The 18321-nt window shown below is 40.4% G+C and overlaps 2 protein-coding genes across 7 annotated transcripts in view; one reads left to right on the forward strand and one right to left on the reverse strand.

Annotated features, from left to right (window-relative positions):
* The window catches only part of LOC124635655 (protein kinase C and casein kinase substrate in neurons protein 1), a 129833-nt gene extending 120325 nt beyond the window's left edge, over positions 1-9508 (forward strand). For 5 of the 6 annotated variants that reach the window (XM_047171596.1, XM_047171593.1, XM_047171594.1 and 2 more), the window contains 4 exons: positions 837-938; positions 1912-2060; positions 6306-6511; positions 7584-9508. In XM_047171596.1, the coding sequence (XP_047027552.1) occupies positions 837-938; positions 1912-2060; positions 6306-6511; positions 7584-7696 (570 nt within the window). In that variant the 3' untranslated portion in view covers positions 7697-9508. The remainder of the gene's footprint in view (positions 1-836; positions 939-1911; positions 2061-6305; positions 6512-7583) is intronic. The other variant, XM_047171598.1, reaches the window with a different exon arrangement.
* A 1703-nt stretch (positions 9509-11211) lies between these two features.
* Positions 11212-18321, reverse strand: part of LOC124635895 (myotubularin-related protein 5) — a 98273-nt gene continuing 91163 nt past the window's right edge. The window contains 9 exon segments of the mRNA XM_047171850.1: positions 11212-13718; positions 13845-13927; positions 14134-14213; positions 14627-14753; positions 15165-15297; positions 16771-16866; positions 16868-16972; positions 17523-17670; positions 18150-18298. Coding sequence (XP_047027806.1) covers positions 13626-13718; positions 13845-13927; positions 14134-14213; positions 14627-14753; positions 15165-15297; positions 16771-16866; positions 16868-16972; positions 17523-17670; positions 18150-18298 — 1014 coding nt within the window. The 3' untranslated portion in view covers positions 11212-13625.

Consider the following 18321-nt stretch of genomic DNA (forward strand, 5'->3'; position numbering starts at 1 on the left):
GGTTGAATTAAATTCGAGGAGCACTCACCACTCATCCACACTGAAGATTGGGTAGTCAAAAACTCCAAATGTTTTAGAAAAGCACGCAATTCACTGAAATATAGACGCTGTATGCGGTATTGGAGGTATCCGCCATTTTGTTGCTCCACGATCAGGTAAAGAGGTTTCAATCGGCGAGCACAGATTAAAAATGAATTTGAAAATATGCACTTGTTTGGCAAAGTGTTAGGTGAAAGGAAATTCATGAAAAAAATATAGAGAAAAATCTGAAATATAAAAAAAAATGTCCTAAAATTGTAGTTTTTGGAAACAAAAATGTCGGATAAAACTTCAGCCACGAAAGACCGACAAGTTTTTTTTGTTATTTTCTGTCTAATAGCATGTATTTTCTCCTATAGTCCCCCTCTAGTGCAAAGCTTCACTCTATTGATTAACGAACACCGGCTTTGTATTGATGTGTCTATGTTTTTATCGAAATTATTTTAATTACTTTTTTTTTTTCACTTTGAGTTTGCATACGAGCATCGAGACGTTGGGAAAAACATTTATTTACCAAATCTACTTTTATGTATATTTTCTAATAAATAGCATATTTGGTTATATTAATGAACGATTGACAAACCAATTTACCTCTAATTTAAAGATCTATTTTGGTGTCAAAACTGTTATAAACACAGCAATTATTTACTATGGTAATACACATACTTTGAGTTGCCATCTAAAAATATCGATAAACAAACAATCGTTCCAATCTCAAATTCAAAATTCGAACCCCCTATTCCCAACGTGTCGTTGCCCCCGCCGTGACCGCTTGTGACGTGTGTGTCGCTGACCAGGAGTACACGGAGGAGTTCCGAGACATCGCCAAGGGCAAGTCCAAGGAGAGCCTGCCCACTGGGCCCATCACGCTGCTGAACCAGCGGCCCGTCAGCGAGGATGTACGTTACAATATTTAGTTTATCTTTGTAAGGACGAGAGCGGTGGTGTGGGTACGCCATTATAGTTTTTGAAAGGAGTTTTTAAAACTGACAGATAGGGCTTTTTGGTAGGTTGAGGTAAATGTGTGAGGCGAATCGATATTATTGGAACGAAGATACGTCGAAGATATGTTACTGGAGTGCTAGTTGAAAGTCCTTTCTAAGGTTTACAAAAGTTCTAAGTTTACTATTAAGTACGTTTTGCCAATCCGTAATATGCTTAAAATATGAATGTCTACGTCAGGTAACCACCACCGCTTTCGTAAGCAAATGACGTCACGCACGCGCCCGCCGCGTCACACCAGTGTTGCCAGACTGAACGTAATTTGTACCATTTTGGTAAAAAATGAACGAATTATGTTTCAGTGTTTACGATTCAAATGAGAATGAATATAAAGCCGGATTGGTATTTCCTGTAACGCTTATTATGTATCAGCATGACGGGTCTAAAAGTAGTTTGTTTTTAAAGGGATAAGGTCATTCTCGTTTTAATCAAATTTTAGTTTTTTAGCTTTAATTTTTATATATATTTTTTTTATATTTTTGTTATCGATGTTGCATGATGGATGTTTCGCTTCACTTCAAAGTTTATGCATATTGGCATGAATTAACAATTTAACACACCTACGATATTATTATAGTTATATTTTATATATTATGTATATTTGAAAAAATATTTAAGTAAATATCGAATAATAATAATCCCAAAATATAATTGACTATTGAAAGAGTGTAAGGACCAGATTTATTAATTAATACATACCTCTAACATAGCTCTTCGTAATTGTTAATTATTAAAAAAACACATCAGTATTGAGAATTTCCCCCGTTTTCGAAGTCGGTCAAAAAAGTCATAAAATTTGGTCCTTTCACTCCATCACAAAACGACCACCCCCTCTACCCGACTCTAAAGTTAAACAACAATAAACTACAGGAGCTGCCCCCAATAACCGCGAACAACAAATCAAGCAAGGCTGCCAACCATACGGACGCCGCCCCTCCCCCCACCGCCGTGGCAAACAATACCGCCCCCGCTAACAACACTATTGACAAGAAGACCATCAGCGCACCCATAGCTGTTACGTAAGTATTTAAACATACAAGCATTTGCTATTTGATAAAAGGTGACACAAGAAATATTAGGGTAATTTGCAGCAATATTAAAATCCTTGTTATAGTTTAGGACCAAAAAGTAAAAGCTAAAACAATCTCGTCAGTGAATGAGAAGCTATATAAGTGAGTTCATAAGGGGAATTCTTTTCGGAGTCCATAGCGGTAGTACTTTTAAAGGGGAACAAATATAATGACCACCATAAAATGCTTTGATACCCTTAGTTTTGTAACCAGAAATATCTACTGAACACCAGAAAAATAAAGTCTAAAAATGTAATAGTACCAGCTATTTTAGTCACGACTTCACTTTAAATTGTATTCGACCACCAAATTTAGTAAATGATCACCAACTCTTGACGACCAAATTAATGTATTATTTTTGCCTTAATAAGTCACTGTGATTGCCATAAAATGTAGGCTTATTACCAAATAAAGTATTATGATGCCATATTAAGTTATGTGTCCGGCTTGCAATGCATGCGTGAGTGTCAGTATGACGAGTGACAGGGGAAAATGGAAGAAAATGACATATTGCACCGACCCCAAGTAAAATTGGGAACAGGGCAGGAGAAAGAAGAAGAAGAATGTGTTTCTCAATACACTCCCTCGAAAACACACTCTTATCGCACTGTTTAGTTAGAGGCATGCAATAGACAATTTTCCACCCTAGTGCAGGAAAAGGGTCCCCATAATCTTATTACATTTATTGTATCAGGCCGAACTTATTTTTTTGGAGTCAGTTTACTTAAACAGGATAGCAAGATGTAAAAACTTTGATTATCATTTTATATTAAAACGCTGGTATAATTTTGATGATCATTTACTACTTTTGGGATAACAATGATTTATTTGGACTCATTTTGCTTAAATAGGATAGCAGAATTTAAAAACTTTGGTTATAATCTTACATTAAAATGGTGGTTTAATTTTGGTGATCATTTACTATTTTTGGCTTACGCATGATTTATTTTGGAGTAATTTCACTTAAATAGGATAGAAAATTGTTAAAACTTTGGTTATAGTTTTACATTAAAATGCGAGTTTCATTTTGGTGATCATTTACTATTTTTGTCTGCTATTTGTTACTATATCTGGTGATCAGTTAAACATAAGCCCTTTTAAAGGGGGAGTATCTGCGTAGGAAAGAACATAAGTATGTACATACATAGGTCAGGCAAGTACCAATGCAACTTTTCTAAGTTTGTATGTACTTTCTAAGTATATCTTAGACACCAACGGCTTATAATCCCGGCTGTCATTGAACATCCTTGGCAGTCGTTACGGGTAGTCAGAAGCCAGTAAGTCTGACACCAGTCTAACCAAGGGGTATCGGGTTGCCCGGGTAACTGGGTTGAGGAGGTGAGATAGGCAGTCGCTTCTTGTAAAGCCCTGGTACTCAGCTGAATCCGGTTAGACTGGAAGCCGACCCCAACATAGTTGGGAAAAGGCTCGGAGGATGATGATACATAGGGGTATAGATAGTTCAACTCAGATTTGCGCGCGGCCCTATGTGTGCGTCGGCTTGTAAATATACAACTTTCATTCGTGTGACAGTGACGTCGTCCGAGCATGACGTGTTCTCATCGCTTTTTGTTATGGGTACAGTCGTTTACGAAAACGTCTAGTTCTTCACGGAGAAAATGTTTTAAGGAGTCAGGTAGCGTTTCAAAAAAATGAAACAACATTCAAAGCTTTTTATTATTACATTTTATCATTATTTTCTCATACGGCTTTTCAAATTGACATTGACAGTATCTAAGAAATAAATGAAGTGAAATATCTAAGATGAATTAAATACTCCTTACATATTTAGACAATAAATAAATGTGTGGACTAAGAATGTAAAAGACCTATAATTTAGTATAATAATGGAAACAAAATGTGTGGGGAATTTTAAAAAATTATATTGCTTCGCACAATGTCGACCAAAATAAGACGGAAATAATGAAACTCATAAATGAACGTTTAAGTCAAATTGATGAAGGGATGTTGGGTAATACTTATCGACATGTACAAAAGAAAAAAGAAGAATACTATAGACATTTTGACATGGAGTCAGAATTTATAATTAACATTGGTGAAAGTAGCGAATCCGAAAATTCATCATTTGATTTTTCAAGTAGCGATACAGAATCATTATAAATAAATAAACTAAATTACGTAATAACTGTACTTTAAACAACTTATAGTAAGTTCAACTCAGTCTTGCGCGCGGCCTTATGTGTGGGTAACCCTTGTACATACACAGTGACTTTGTGTGCGTGACAAGAGGTACAGTCGGGTACAAATACAGTTATTTAGGGGTTACGGCTGTTTAAAGAAAAACAGTTATTACGTAATTTAATGCTTATTTATTTATAATGATTCTGAATCGCTACTTGAAAAATCAAATGATGAATTTTCGGATTCGCTACTCTCACCGAGGTAAATTATAAATTTTGACTCCATGTCAAAATTTATATTTCTATGTCATATGTCTATAGTATTTTTCTTTTTTCTTTTGTACATGTCGACAAGTATTACCCAACATCCCTTCATCAACATGACTTAAACGTTCATTTATGAGTTTCATTATTTCCGTCTTATTTTGGTCGACATTATGCGAAGCAATATTATTTTTTAAAATTCCCCACACACTTTGTTTACATTATTATACTAGATTATACGTCTTTTTACATTCTTAGTCCACACTTTTATTTATTGTCCGCGTACCCCGAGCTAGAAAATATGTAAGGAGTATTTAATTCATCTTAGACATTTCACCTCATTTATTTCTTAGATACTGTCAACGTCAATTTGAAAAAACTTATGAGAAAATAATGAAAAACTGTAAAATGTAATAATAAAAAGCTTTGAATGTTGTTTCATTTTTTGAAACGCTACCTGACTCCTTAAACATTTTCTCCGTGAAGAACTAGACATTTTCGTAAACGACTGTACCCATAACAAAAAGCGATAAGAACACGTCATGCTCGGACGACGTCACTGTCACACGAATGAAAGTTGTATATTTACAAGCCGACGCACACATAGGGCCGCGCGCAAATCTGAGTTGAACTATCTATACTATAGTAATAAGGAGATTACGTAAGTCAGCAAATGTTTGTAGTTAATTGGGTAGTTTATAGGGGGGGGTACAAAAGGACATAGAGATATGAGGGATATACATAGGTATATGAGGGAAGATACAGGCACGCATAGGAAGAGTGCCTAAAAAGAAGAAATAAGTGTGACGACACAAGTCCATTAGGCTAGTGGATAAGCCCAGTACTTACGGAAAACCCACTGAAAGTCCTTCTATTCCCGCTAGCATCGAACGTCTAGAAATATTCACTTGCGCGGCCGGCTGTCTCGGCGCCCACGACGATCCATTCGGCGGCCATCTTGTGCGCCTGAGCATGCGGCCCGACGTCGCGAACCATTCACGATTCACTATCACTGATATTGCTGAACTTGCTGCTGATGAGTTCGTTGTAACGTATTTTAAATAGAAAATTGTAGAAAATTGAATTTTTCGAGTATAATATGTTAGGTTAATTTTGGAATATGTGGTCGTATATTTAATTTTAATTTTCTTGGTGTACAATAAAGAATAATCTATCTATCTATCTAAAGTCTAAATTCATCAGAAAAGTAAACGTCCGTTTTTTTCATATAATAACTGTTACCTTTGAAATATTAATATAAAAATTCAAAAGTGAACAGTTGTTTTATGAAAAACGTTTATGTTGTCGGTAAACTTGGGTCTAAATTAGTGAAGTTTGTAGAAGTTGTTTGAGTACTAAAAGTGTTGCGTACACGGTACATGTAATGTTGTCGAGTTATAAATTAGTTTTACATAAGTTTAATTAAAGTGACTACGTAAGATTTTGTAACTTTGTGTTGATGCTAGTTTTGAATAATTTAGCATACGTAATGGGTTGTAAAGCTTCTCTATTACATACCTGTACCTAGTTTATAAAAGTTTGCAGTAACTTCATGATGCCTTTTCAAATATGTATTCTGATTGGTACCAAAATTTGGCATATTTAAACTTTTGAGGAATTTTTCCAAAATCCCAATTTCACTACGATGATAACTGATCTTCTAAGTACAACTTTTTTGTGGGTAATTTCAATCATACAATATCTATATCATGATGCAATGAAGTATGGCAAAATTAGCAGTATTTAATGGGGTACAAAAAAATCTAAAGCATCATATACCACCTTTCAGCAACGGCACAGCATCAGCCCCCAAATCCAACAAGACCTCCCCAGCTAAGGACAGCAGCAGCAAGGGACAAGAGAATCCATTCGACGAGGACGAGTGGGACGAGGAGTCAGCCGGTGCTCTCACCGACACCGGCGAGCCCGGCGTGCCCGTGCGGGCGCTGTACGACTATACCGGCGCAGAGAGCGATGAGCTCAGCTTCCGACAAGGTGAGTCCTCAAAAAAACTTCCCCTGCGAAGGACAACGGCACTGTCCCCGAAGTCCAATTAGACCTCCCCCGCCAAAGACAGTGGCATTGTCCCCGAAGTCCAATTAGACCTCCCGCTGAAGACAGTGGTATTGTCCCCGAAGTCAAGAGAACTCGTTCGGCGAAGACAGGTGGGACGAGGAGTCAAGGTAAAGGATACAAGGTGGGTCAAAATAAGTGTTTTTCTTTGTCCAACTGCTGGGCAAAAGCCTCCCCTGCCAAAGACAGTGGCAAGGGTCAGGAGAACCCGTTCGACTCGGACGAGTGGAACGAGGAGTCAGGCGGCTCGATGAGCTTAGCTGCCGTGCCTACTATGACGACTGTGTGCATGAAGACTGTGTGCAATCGGTTACAAAATAAACATAGGGGAAACAACGACAAGCAATTTTGTTGCAATTTGCACCTTCCATGCAACCTACTTGCAAGGTGGAACCGGCAGAACTTGGATTTATATTTCTGTTGATTTATTGTGGTTAAGTTGGTATTAATCAACATAAATGTTTTACGAATTTCAAATAGCCTGATTGGCAATGTAATTTTCAACGTCATTATTACACTCAATAACTTATATATATTTCTCAACGTTCCTTAGAAGCCCCTACATAGGTTCTTTATGTAGCAATAGAATGGAGTGCTAACAAGCATATTTGTTCTTAGAACCAAACGGCCACGTACTTCCGTGCGCCGAGAAGCGACCCGTCCCACCGCCCGTGGCCGCCGCGGTAACGATACACATTACTTGGCACAACGCACTTAGCACTCCATTGTATTACTAACCTGTGACTCAAGCTTAGTGTACAGACACTTGTGCACGCCATATTTTGTTCCTTCACTAAAATAATCCTTGCGGATTGCTAATTGGGAAGCCGATAAATGCCAGAAATGGTGCCAACACTGCCAAATATTGATATTAAAAAAAAATTGGTAATACCAGGACGAATTTGCTTTACTTGAGATTTAAACAATGTGGATGAAGCAACGAGTTGCATATTCATGTTTATACTAAAATATTCGTTTTTGTTTTTTGTTTCAGGTGATCTATTCGAAAAATTAGAAGACGAAGACGAACAGGGCTGGTGTAAGGGACGGAAGGACGGCAGAGTGGGTCTCTACCCGGCCAACTATGTCGAGCCAGTGGGTCACTAGCCCGGGCCCAGCCCTCACCACGGACCCTAGACTGCGACCCGTGGGCCCCCGCCTAGGGGTGAACGAACAAACTAACTCGTGGAAAACTTAAAACTTCCAAAAAAATGCACTTTATGCTTCTATCGAGCAATTTGGCCTTAAATATTAATAATAATAGTATTGACTGAGGTATTTAGCTGGCATATCCCTACGTACCGTGTATGTATCGCTCATGCTTCTTCTGTTCATTCAACGCATTGGCAGCTTAGAGCACTAAGTTGTGCCAATGTTGTGGAACCTCAAGTATTACCTGTATTATAGCATTTTAATATCAAACCATATTTATGTACCTGTATTAAAATAAACAGTATACTTTTTCAAAATATAATCTACCCTCAGCTTAGCAGTATTAAAGTATATAATTCAAAATGAGCGTGACATTAATGTTGTATGTAATATCGATAAAGTTAGTGATGTTCATTCATTTCTGAGGCGACAACAAATCAATCGTTACGAGAACATGATGTGAACGCGTGACAGGTTATAAAAGATAACGTTTTATATTCGAGTGTCACGATGTAGTCATTATAATAGTAACAGGAGTTAAGTACATTCAGGTTTAACGTATGTGTTTACTTCTATAACGAATAGCTATAGATATGTTAGTTTCACACCGTCACTGAGCACCGCTCAGCTTTACAACGTCTTATGATATCATTTCACTCGACATCGAAACCCATACCTATGCGGATCGAGCTGTTTTTGATATACATTTAACAAGACGAATTTTTGGACCCAAATTTTTGTATATTTCTATGAAAAGAAAAATTCAAATCAAACATTTTAAGGTTTTTTTTTTTGTTTAAAGTGTAAGCGATGGTGTTTGGATATTTTTGGACGGAACTCTTTGTAGGTACAATATGGAAACCAAAAATTGTTTACTTGTAACTTGTAGTGACTGCCCATCCACTGTCGGCGAGCGATCGCTTATAGAGTAGAGTGTACAGCCGAGCAGACCCGGCCAGCCCGGGCGGAGGTGTATCGACTAATTAATTAGTGGTAAATTGACTGGCTAGTCGACTACTATTGTACTATTGCAATAAGTCTGCTAAAGCCATCGGTTGTATATAAAGTGTATAGAAGCAATGTATTGACCTAGGTAACATCGAACACTTCGATAAACAACAAATCGAATAATATCGATAAGTTGAAACTAGCCGGTACATCTCTTATATCGATGAGGAATTTAGCTAAGCCAAAAAGTGTACGCCAATATAAATAATTAGGTAACAAATGATACCTTAGGCGGCAATGGGATTTATATTTTTGTGATATAATGGTACTCGACAGTGGTCGCCACTGCACCTAGTTGTGTTTATGTACATACACGATTATTGTATATCTCGTCGTGCTTATAGAATATTTATTTCCCATTGTATATAATGTAAAATGCATTAATAAATGTATGTAAGTTGTCGGGGCGGCTGCGGGCGGCGACTGACACCGAAGGCCTAACGTAGCACCCGACCGGGACTCCCGCCCGCCCCGGCGTTAGGTTAAATAAACAATAACGATTATTAATATATTACGAGAAATGTTTAATCTTTTCTTTTTCCCTTTTATACCTCGTTTTAATATTGTTGTATTGTGTAATGATAGCGACAGTCATAGCGGGCGGACGTGTAGTCTGTAGCTGTTTTGTTTTCATTGTTATAGGTTCTGCGACCATTGTGAGAAATTCTTTGTATTATATAATTATCAAAGAGGGTGGTTTTGGACCACATATGTTAATATATTATGAATATTGGTAAAATAAAATTGTTACATATGGTATTCTGGTGTTTTATTTGTTAACTACTTGAATACACATTTGACAGATTGTGGCAGATACCAAAGCCTGTTAAGGGAGTATAATAAATAAATAGTTTATTTCACACAAAGTTTACAATGTTGAACTACGACTATAAAAACATAAAGGTTTATTTAGGTCAACAATATGAGGTATCCTGACTCCTAAACTAGGAGTAGGCCTGTAACTAAAGAAGTCAGTGAAAAGGTATATAAGGGAAGTACATAATTTTTCTCCTGCCCTGTTCCCAATTTTACTTGGGGTCGGCGCAATATGTCATTTTCTTCCATTTTCACTCCCTTCCTATTCATATCATCTTTCAGGCAATCCATCCATCTTTTCTTAGGTCTTCCTCTTCCTCTCCATCCATCTTCATTCATACTTAGCAAACATATTGTTGCATACGTTCATCATCCCTCCTAATTACATGCCCATACCACGACAATCTTCTACTTCTCATCTTTTCTGTAACTGGCGCTACTTTGAGACTTCCTCTAATGTAATCACTCCTCACAATCCATTCTTGTAATACCACACATCCATCTCAGCACTCTCTTCTCATCCCTCTTTTTCAATGCCCAACACTCCGATCCATACATGACGGCAGGTCTTATGACGGATTTATAAATTTTGCCCTTCAGTTTGAGGGGCATCCGCGGGTCACAGATAGCGCTAGTTACCTGTCGCCACTTCATCCATCCAGTATTGATACGATGCGTAACGTCCCTGTTCACCTCACCGTCACTTGGACGAGTGAACCAAGGTACCGGAAGTCGGAGCAGACTGGTAGGGGCATGCCGGCTTGGGTTATGGTCATGGGTCCTGAAATACCGCCAAAATCACAATGATGGTATTCGGTTTTGCTCCTGCTCACTTTTAAACCTACTGTCTCCAGTCTTAGCCGCCATGCCTCCAATCTACTCTGGACCTCTGGCCCACTCTCCCCCACCAGAACGATGTCATCGGCGAAAAGCATACACCAGGGTGCCTCCTCCTGTATATCTGCCGTTAGCACGTCCATTACCAGCAGGAAGAGGTACGGGCTGAGAGCCGACCCCTGATGTAAGCCAACGCCTACACTGAAACTGGCGGTAGTGCCCGCTGCGGACCGGACTTGTGTACTGCATCTGCCGTACATCGCTCGGATCAACTGCACACACTTCCCTGGCATATCTTTCTCCTCAAGGGCCCACCACAAAAAGGAAGAACATAATTAGGTAGTTTATAGATCCGCGCAGGTTTATGCGCGAGATTATAATAACAGTTCGGGTTATAAAACAATAGTGAGGCGCTTAATAGATAATGGTTAGCAAAATAATTTAATAACTACCGCTTGTTTGAGAACACTCGATTCAGTTAGTTCCTTGAGTATTTTTTTTTGTCAATGGTGTTGGTTTGGAGCAATCCACATGGAGCAAGCGTGGTGATTAATGCTCAATCTCCGTGTGAGAAGAGGCCTGTGCCCAGCAGTGGGACGAGAAAAAGGCTGAAACAGTTGGTTCGGAGGTTATGTGAAACAGTGAAACCGCCATTTTGATTCCCCAGCATTCTATTTTAATTTTTTTTTAATTCCCGCTCTCTCATTTCATTCCCCGGCAAGGTTATTTACAGTATTCAATTGCCTCAATAAGTAACACGACTGCGTATATAAAAATAATCAGGTTTTGTGAAAATAAAAAGCCAGAAGACAATTTTAAAAATCTCTTTATTTGATGGAACGCAAGTGCACTGTCCAATATTTATTGTTAGCCTACTGCCGTACATTTTCATGAAAAAAAAAAACATTACATTTACAAACGCCAAAATGCTTTCGAAATTATACAATGTAACATCGATAAATGAAGCGAATTTTCGACGAACGAAAAATTTCAGTCATAATGTATAAAATACTAATTTTTTGTAACAATACATAAATGCAGTAATATACATGAATACAGTATATTTTCATAAGAACAGTAACGTACAGCAGTAGGCTGTATGCTCACATCTCGAGGTTACATCCGTCTAAGCCAAGCTAAACACTACTAGATACTGTCCAAGTGACGACTGCGAAGTGGCTGTTTATACCTCCGTTTTAGTAGTCGGTTAAAAATAGAAGATAATGCTTTGTTTTCTAATAAATGGCATCCTTGAAAAATTTTTTTCCTATAAAGGATAATTAACCGAATCAATATTTTCTTGTATGACAATACTTGTAAAATAATAAAATGTTATTTGTAAACCACTTCACAGTCGTCTTTTAGCCCAAAGAACAGTAAATAACACTTCGCAAAGTAAGGCAAACTATATTGCTATCGCCGCTCAGTAAAGCTTATATCGGTACTGCAACTAAATCGTGCGACAAAGTCGTACGACTTATCGTGCGACATAATCGTACGTTAAGACAAACTGAGCAACGCGTCTGTGCACTTTGTGCATTTTTGGCACAAATAATCTCTGCGCTTATTTATATGAAAAATGATCCTTTATTGCATCGATACTAAGGAATTTTCAAATGTTAGATTTTCTGATTAAGATTATGGTAAGATAATGTTATTTCAGAATTATAAAATTTTGATGATCAATTTTCTTTATCTTTCCGGAATGTATGTGTATTTTTGAGTACTTGTATGTATCGATGCAAAATCTATCAAAACGGGACCAAAACTTGCGCGCACATTCATAACCACGTGATATTAAATGCAATTACAGAAAAAATAACATTAATATTTACATGAGCTAATATGTATGTATGTACATAAATAGGGGTTGTCCCCCCTCCCCTGATATGTGAAAAAAAAAAACGTGTACTTATTTACAAATCATACAAAAATGAGTATGTAACAAGTTGTGGCTCAGTGGAGATTCCTGAACGTTAAATAATATCTCTTTACAAGGAATATTATATTATATGAACTAAATATAGCGTTCTACTTGTCTATCAATGTGTGTACGGTGAGCAACAAAAAATTGTCAACATTATCGACATTAGTCACGCAATTTTTTTATGAACTTTTGATTAGAGTTGTAGAATCGAAACTATTAACAAACTTTTGTCGCTTCGTACGTCGATTTAATAATAACTATAATAATATGAGGGTGGCTTCGCGAACTTTGGAACATGGCGTTTATCGATATTTTTAATTGTTTCTGTATATGGCAATTCTATATGTTTAGAAAAGTTTTCATGTACTTGGAATTGTGACGTTACAGTTAAGAGAATATCTATCGTATTACAACGGAATAGAGTCGAATTTACAAAACACCAAGTTCCAATCGAGCCCCTTGTATAAAAAAGCAATACAAATATAACATCTAAGTGAACTAACAACATAACGTACGGAAACAGAACTTTACACAACAGTCATCGATATATTTACAAACGGGAAACATACGTACGACACTAATTCATTATCGATATTAATAATAATTATTATAAATACTTTCATATTATACTATGTTTAGTTGAATTGTTTTTGTGAGAAATTTGGCCAAATTTTTTTTTTTGAGTGTTTCACTATTTAATTTTTTTATCCCCCGATAAAAAAGGGGGTGATTTTTAGTATATTAATTATTACGTAAAAGGGAATGAACAATAACCGTGCTAAATCAGCTATGTACTATAAAGTCTTATGTACCAAAATGCACCAATTACAAAATAATATAAAAATGCAAACATTTCACTAAGTACTTTAGCTCTCACAAAAACAATTCTATATGTCCTTGTTGAATACCGCATCGAGATCAAAGCTACACATCCAAGTTTAAATATTTCAAAGCTTTTTGCTTCCTCCGGGTAGCGCGATAAACTTCATATAACCGAGATAATTATATAACTGTGTATAACCTTGCCTAAAGCCACAAGTTACAATCTTGTGACCAATAATATCTAATAATAATAAATATATAATAAAACAAAAATAATAGTCTTGTAATAACATTTATATCAAGTCTTAGACATGATGTATTAAGGTCTCAATCATCGATAAACTGTATCGAGTCGTCGGTATCGAGAGCCCGTCGTCACTGGCGCTATATCTATCGACAGATATACCTCAGTTTTTGTCGATGTCGACAAGTGTGTCGGAGTGTCAGCCCTAGTGTCGGGACATTGGGCAGTGTTCACTGTAGACAAGCTTGCAACTTCTCTATCCACTCCTGCGCAGCGTTCGCGTCGCTCGCACAGAAGTTGTATGTACGTCTGCTTGTACGTAACTGCGGAAGAACAAAAATGGCCGGTTACAATTTGCCTAGAATTTTCTCGACAACGCCCGAGTCAGTTTCTAAATAGATTAAAAAAATACATTATTCTAGATTTCAAGATCAAGTATTGATACTCACGTCAAAGAATGATCTATCGTCACATTTCTTAGGCGGTCCCGGTGCGGGCGCCGCTTGTGTCACCGTTATTACTTCCGCTAGATCTAAAACAACGTCAAAAATTCACATTATAAATATCTTTTACGAAACTATCGTTTTTTGGAAAATTAATATCTATTAGGTTTTACAAGCTGCATACATTTTTTACACATATTGTACTAGTTAATGGATTCAAAAATTACTATCGGAATTATTTGATTTGCACATATTTATTGTTCTAGTCAATGAATTCGAAATGACTTTCGCTTACCTATAAATCCTTTGCAATGTGAGTCTTCCATCGCGTCATAGTATCGCAGCTGATGCTTGATGGAGTCCAACACGAACCAACTGCAAACAACATGACACAATTTTAAAAAACGTTCACTCCTTAGTCCTTATATAAAAATGGACCTCAAAGTATTCAAACAGCGATCGAAATACTTTAGGCATGAAGAAATATTTATTTTCCTGTTTTTTCTTTACATTTCTTTTCATACATTGCTTTTTCAATGTAGAACTATCTTCCCGCCCACGGTTTTACTTGCAGCCCAAGAAGACTTCTTTCCCGCACCCGGATACAAGTTTCCTAGGTAAGATTGCAATTTTTATAAGTGTCCTTCGGCACATTTCATTTTGATGTTATAATGACTCGGACACATAAGAACAAAGTGTATGTACGTTAACACACACAAGTATGGTCCTTTCGTGAGATGAAACATGCAAACTTTCAGATGTTTAATATTAGAATTATTTAAACTGACCGTTGTTTCCACCCTTTAAGCAGTGCGCCTCGCTTGTACAGATGTCCCTCGTGCGTCCTGTTCTCCGCCACGTTCGACGAGAACTGCTCGTAATACTGCTGTGATGACGACTGCAGTGTTGACACTCCTGTAGACAGACAGATATTGTGGTATATCATGTATTGTCGGAATAACGTTTGTACGATATTAAAAGTTTTTTTTTATTGGTTTGCTTTAGCTATGTTTGTATGTTAAGTGGTGTTGAAGCAAAATTGATAAGTCATGAAGTTTGATAGCAATGCTTGGCGTGGTAATTCACGTAACGAGTTTTTCTGTGTTGTAAAATACTGGTAGTCAGTCTAGAAGGTCTGACAACCAGTATTACTAAGAGGTATTGGGTTGCCCGGGTAACTAGGTCGTAAAGGTCAGATAGGCTAACATAGTTGGGAAAAAGCTAGACAGATGTTAATCGAGTTTTGTGGGTACCGTACGCCGATGAATCTGGTTAGTCGCCTGAGATTTGAAAGGAGATTTTGGAAGCCTTTAAAGATAGTGTTACCAGCGGAGAGCGGCGGGCGGTGCTGGTCGGCGTCTGGGGGCGGCGGCGCCTTGTACTTGGTGCAGGGCGGCGCCCACGACTCCGCGCAGCGCTCGTGGCACATCGCGCCGCAGTCCACGCAACGGACACCCGTCTGTGATAATAATAAGTGTTATTTTTTTTAAATAGGAAAATGGTAAATAATCAAATGATGTCCCGCCACGATACTCATCACGATACTAAAACTCATCACGATCCTTCTTAAGCCTTTTATGTACCAGGGCCGTGGTAACTCTTTTAAACAATCCTGGTCAACTCTGGAACGGACCTGGTAAATAGAAGGCCTACGAAGGAACACTATGGATTTTAGTCAGTAAAAGTCTGACACTCCCTCACCGCTGCTAACCCACAGCGGGAGGGGTCATTTGATGATTTTTGACATCGTTCTGAGCCCTGGTGGGCCCCGCTGGATGTTGTGCATACCTTGAGCGGGCCCCACAGCAGGTCCTGGCAGTGGTCGCAGCGGGCGGCGGCGGTGTGGCGCTATATGTGACTACAGGCAGCACATCACCTTGAGCGGGCCCCACAGCAGGTCCTGGCAGTGGTCGCAGCGGGCGGCGGCGGTGTGGCGCTATATGTGACTACAGGCAGCACATCACCTTGAGCGGGCCCCACAGCAGGTCCTGGCAGTGGTCGCAGCGGGCGGCGGCGGTGTGGCGCTATATGTGACTACAGGCAGCACATCACCTTGAGCGGGCCCCACAGCAGGTCCTGGCAGTGGTCGCAGCGGGCGGCGGCGGTGTGGCGCTATATGTGACTACAGGCAGCACATCACCTTGAGCGGGCCCCACAGCAGGTCCTGGCAGTGGTCGCAGCGGGCGGCGGCGGTGTGGCGCTATATGTGACTACAGGCAGCACATCACCTTGAGCGGGCCCCACAGCAGGTCCTGGCAGTGGTCGCAGCGGGCGGCGGCGGTGTGGCGCTATATGTGACTACAGGCAGCACATCACCTTGAGCGGGCCCCACAGCAGGTCCTGGCAGTGGTCGCAGCGGGCGGCGGCGGTGTGGCGCTATATGTGACTACAGGCAGCACATCACCTTGAGCGGGCCCCACAGCAGGTCCTGGCAGTGGTCGCAGCGGGCGGCGGCGGTGTGGCGCTATATGTGACTACAGGCAGCACGTCACCTTGAGCGGGCCCCACAGCAGGTCCTGGCAGTGGTCGCAGCGGGCGGCGGCGGTGTGGCGCTATATGTGACTACAGGCAGCACATCACCTTGAGCGGGCCCCACAGCAGGTCCTGGCAGTGGTCGCAGCGGGCGGCGGCGGTGTGGCGCTATATGTGACTACAGGCAGCACATCACCTTGAGCGGGCCCCACAGCAGGTCCTGGCAGTGGTCGCAGCGGGCGGCGGCGGTGTGGCGCTATATGTGACTACAGGCAGCACATCACCTTGAGCGGGCCCCACAGCAGGTCCTGGCAGTGGTCGCAGCGGGCGGCGGCGGTGTGGCGCTATATGTGACTACAGGCAGCACGTCACCTTGAGCGGGCCCCACAGCAGGTCCTGGCAGTGGTCGCAGCGGGCGGCGGCGGTGTGGCGCTATATGTGACTACAGGCAGCACATCACCTTGAGCGGGCCCCACAGCAGGTCCTGGCAGTGGTCGCAGCGGGCGGGCGCGGCGGCGGGCGCGGGGGCCCAGCGGTGCGCGGGCGCGGGCGGGGGGGGGCGCGGCGGCGAGGCGGCCCCGCACCAGCACCTCCAGCGTGCCGCGCTTGTGCCACGCCAGCGTCGCGCGGCGGACCACGCCGGACGACATTGACGAGTTGCGCTGTGGGACAAACAGGCATACAGTTAGAACACAACGTTTGCAATAAAAAGCATTTATATGCACGGGGGGTTTACACGGATGACTAAAGCCGCACGATTTTTGACGCGCGGCGTAAATCGACCATTTAAATGGCAATTCGGCTAAGTCGCAGGTGACTAAAGCCCCGAGCCCCAAAGTTGGGTAGCATCCGACTTTGGCACCTCGACAAAAATCGTGCGGCTTTAATCACCCGTGTCAACCCACCATAATGCACACAGTATATTTCACTCAAATTAATTGCTATTAAGTGTAACTATAGGCTAGTTAAGATTACCTGACGAAAATGACGAAAACAGCGAACACGTAAAGTGAAAAAATACGACATAAATTACAGAAAAAACAATTTTTAACCTCCTCATGAATTTCTTATCACGATTTCCGACAAATATCCAAGCCCCACGTAAAACAGTTGCTACAACTTCTAGAGGTATACTACATTATGTCCAATCCGTTTCAGTAGCTTCAGACACCTATATAGTATTACCATAAAGGACCCGAATGCTGCACAAACCTGCAGCTCCAAGGTGTTGGGCAGCTCGAGCTGGTCCCACCTCACGCGCCACTTCTGCGGCAGGTGCCCCAGCTCCAGCTCCAGCTGTCGGATGCGCTCCAGCAGGCCCGAGAACGAGTCCGGCATGCTGCGGGCTATGCTGTCGTAGCTGGAAGGTAGATAATTGACATACAATGAATAATTGAGGGAGTAGTTTAAATTATGTCCTTAATAAGAAACCAAAGGAGAAAATTCTGTATTTAAGAATTCTAAGAAACCGCATCCAATAGGTTCATCCGTAAGAGCAACAATGCCACAAACAAACATACAGACAAACATACACAGCGGTCAAAATTATAACGCCCTTTTTTACACTTGGAATACGATGACATTGTATATTTTGTACACATTGTACAGATTTGAGACACTAAATAGGATTTAAGTTTTGACTCTACATAAGATTCGAATTTGGAAAATCAAGACATGTTTTTTACACTTTCGATGTGTCCATTAGGGGGATAAAATGACATCTAATATAAGCCTGGATAGACATTTAAATACATTTGAGGGGTAAAATGCCATCCAATATGAGTACATAGGCTTTATAATTGAGCATTTTTATGTGAAATGTCTCATTGCTATATTTACCCAGCAGTAACGACCCGTCGCTGCGGCTGCCGGTCAGGCTCGGCCGGCGCCAGCACTTCTAAGTCGTACGGCGCTCCGTGAGACAACTCCTCGCTGGTGTAGTACTGCCACACTTCCAGGTTACTGATTGAGGACACTGGGCGGAGGACCTGTAGAAAAATGTTTGTAAGTA

The sequence above is a fragment of the Helicoverpa zea genome, chromosome 13, assembly GCF_022581195.2.
Source record: "Helicoverpa zea isolate HzStark_Cry1AcR chromosome 13, ilHelZeax1.1, whole genome shotgun sequence".
NCBI lineage: Eukaryota > Metazoa > Arthropoda > Insecta > Lepidoptera > Noctuidae > Helicoverpa > Helicoverpa zea.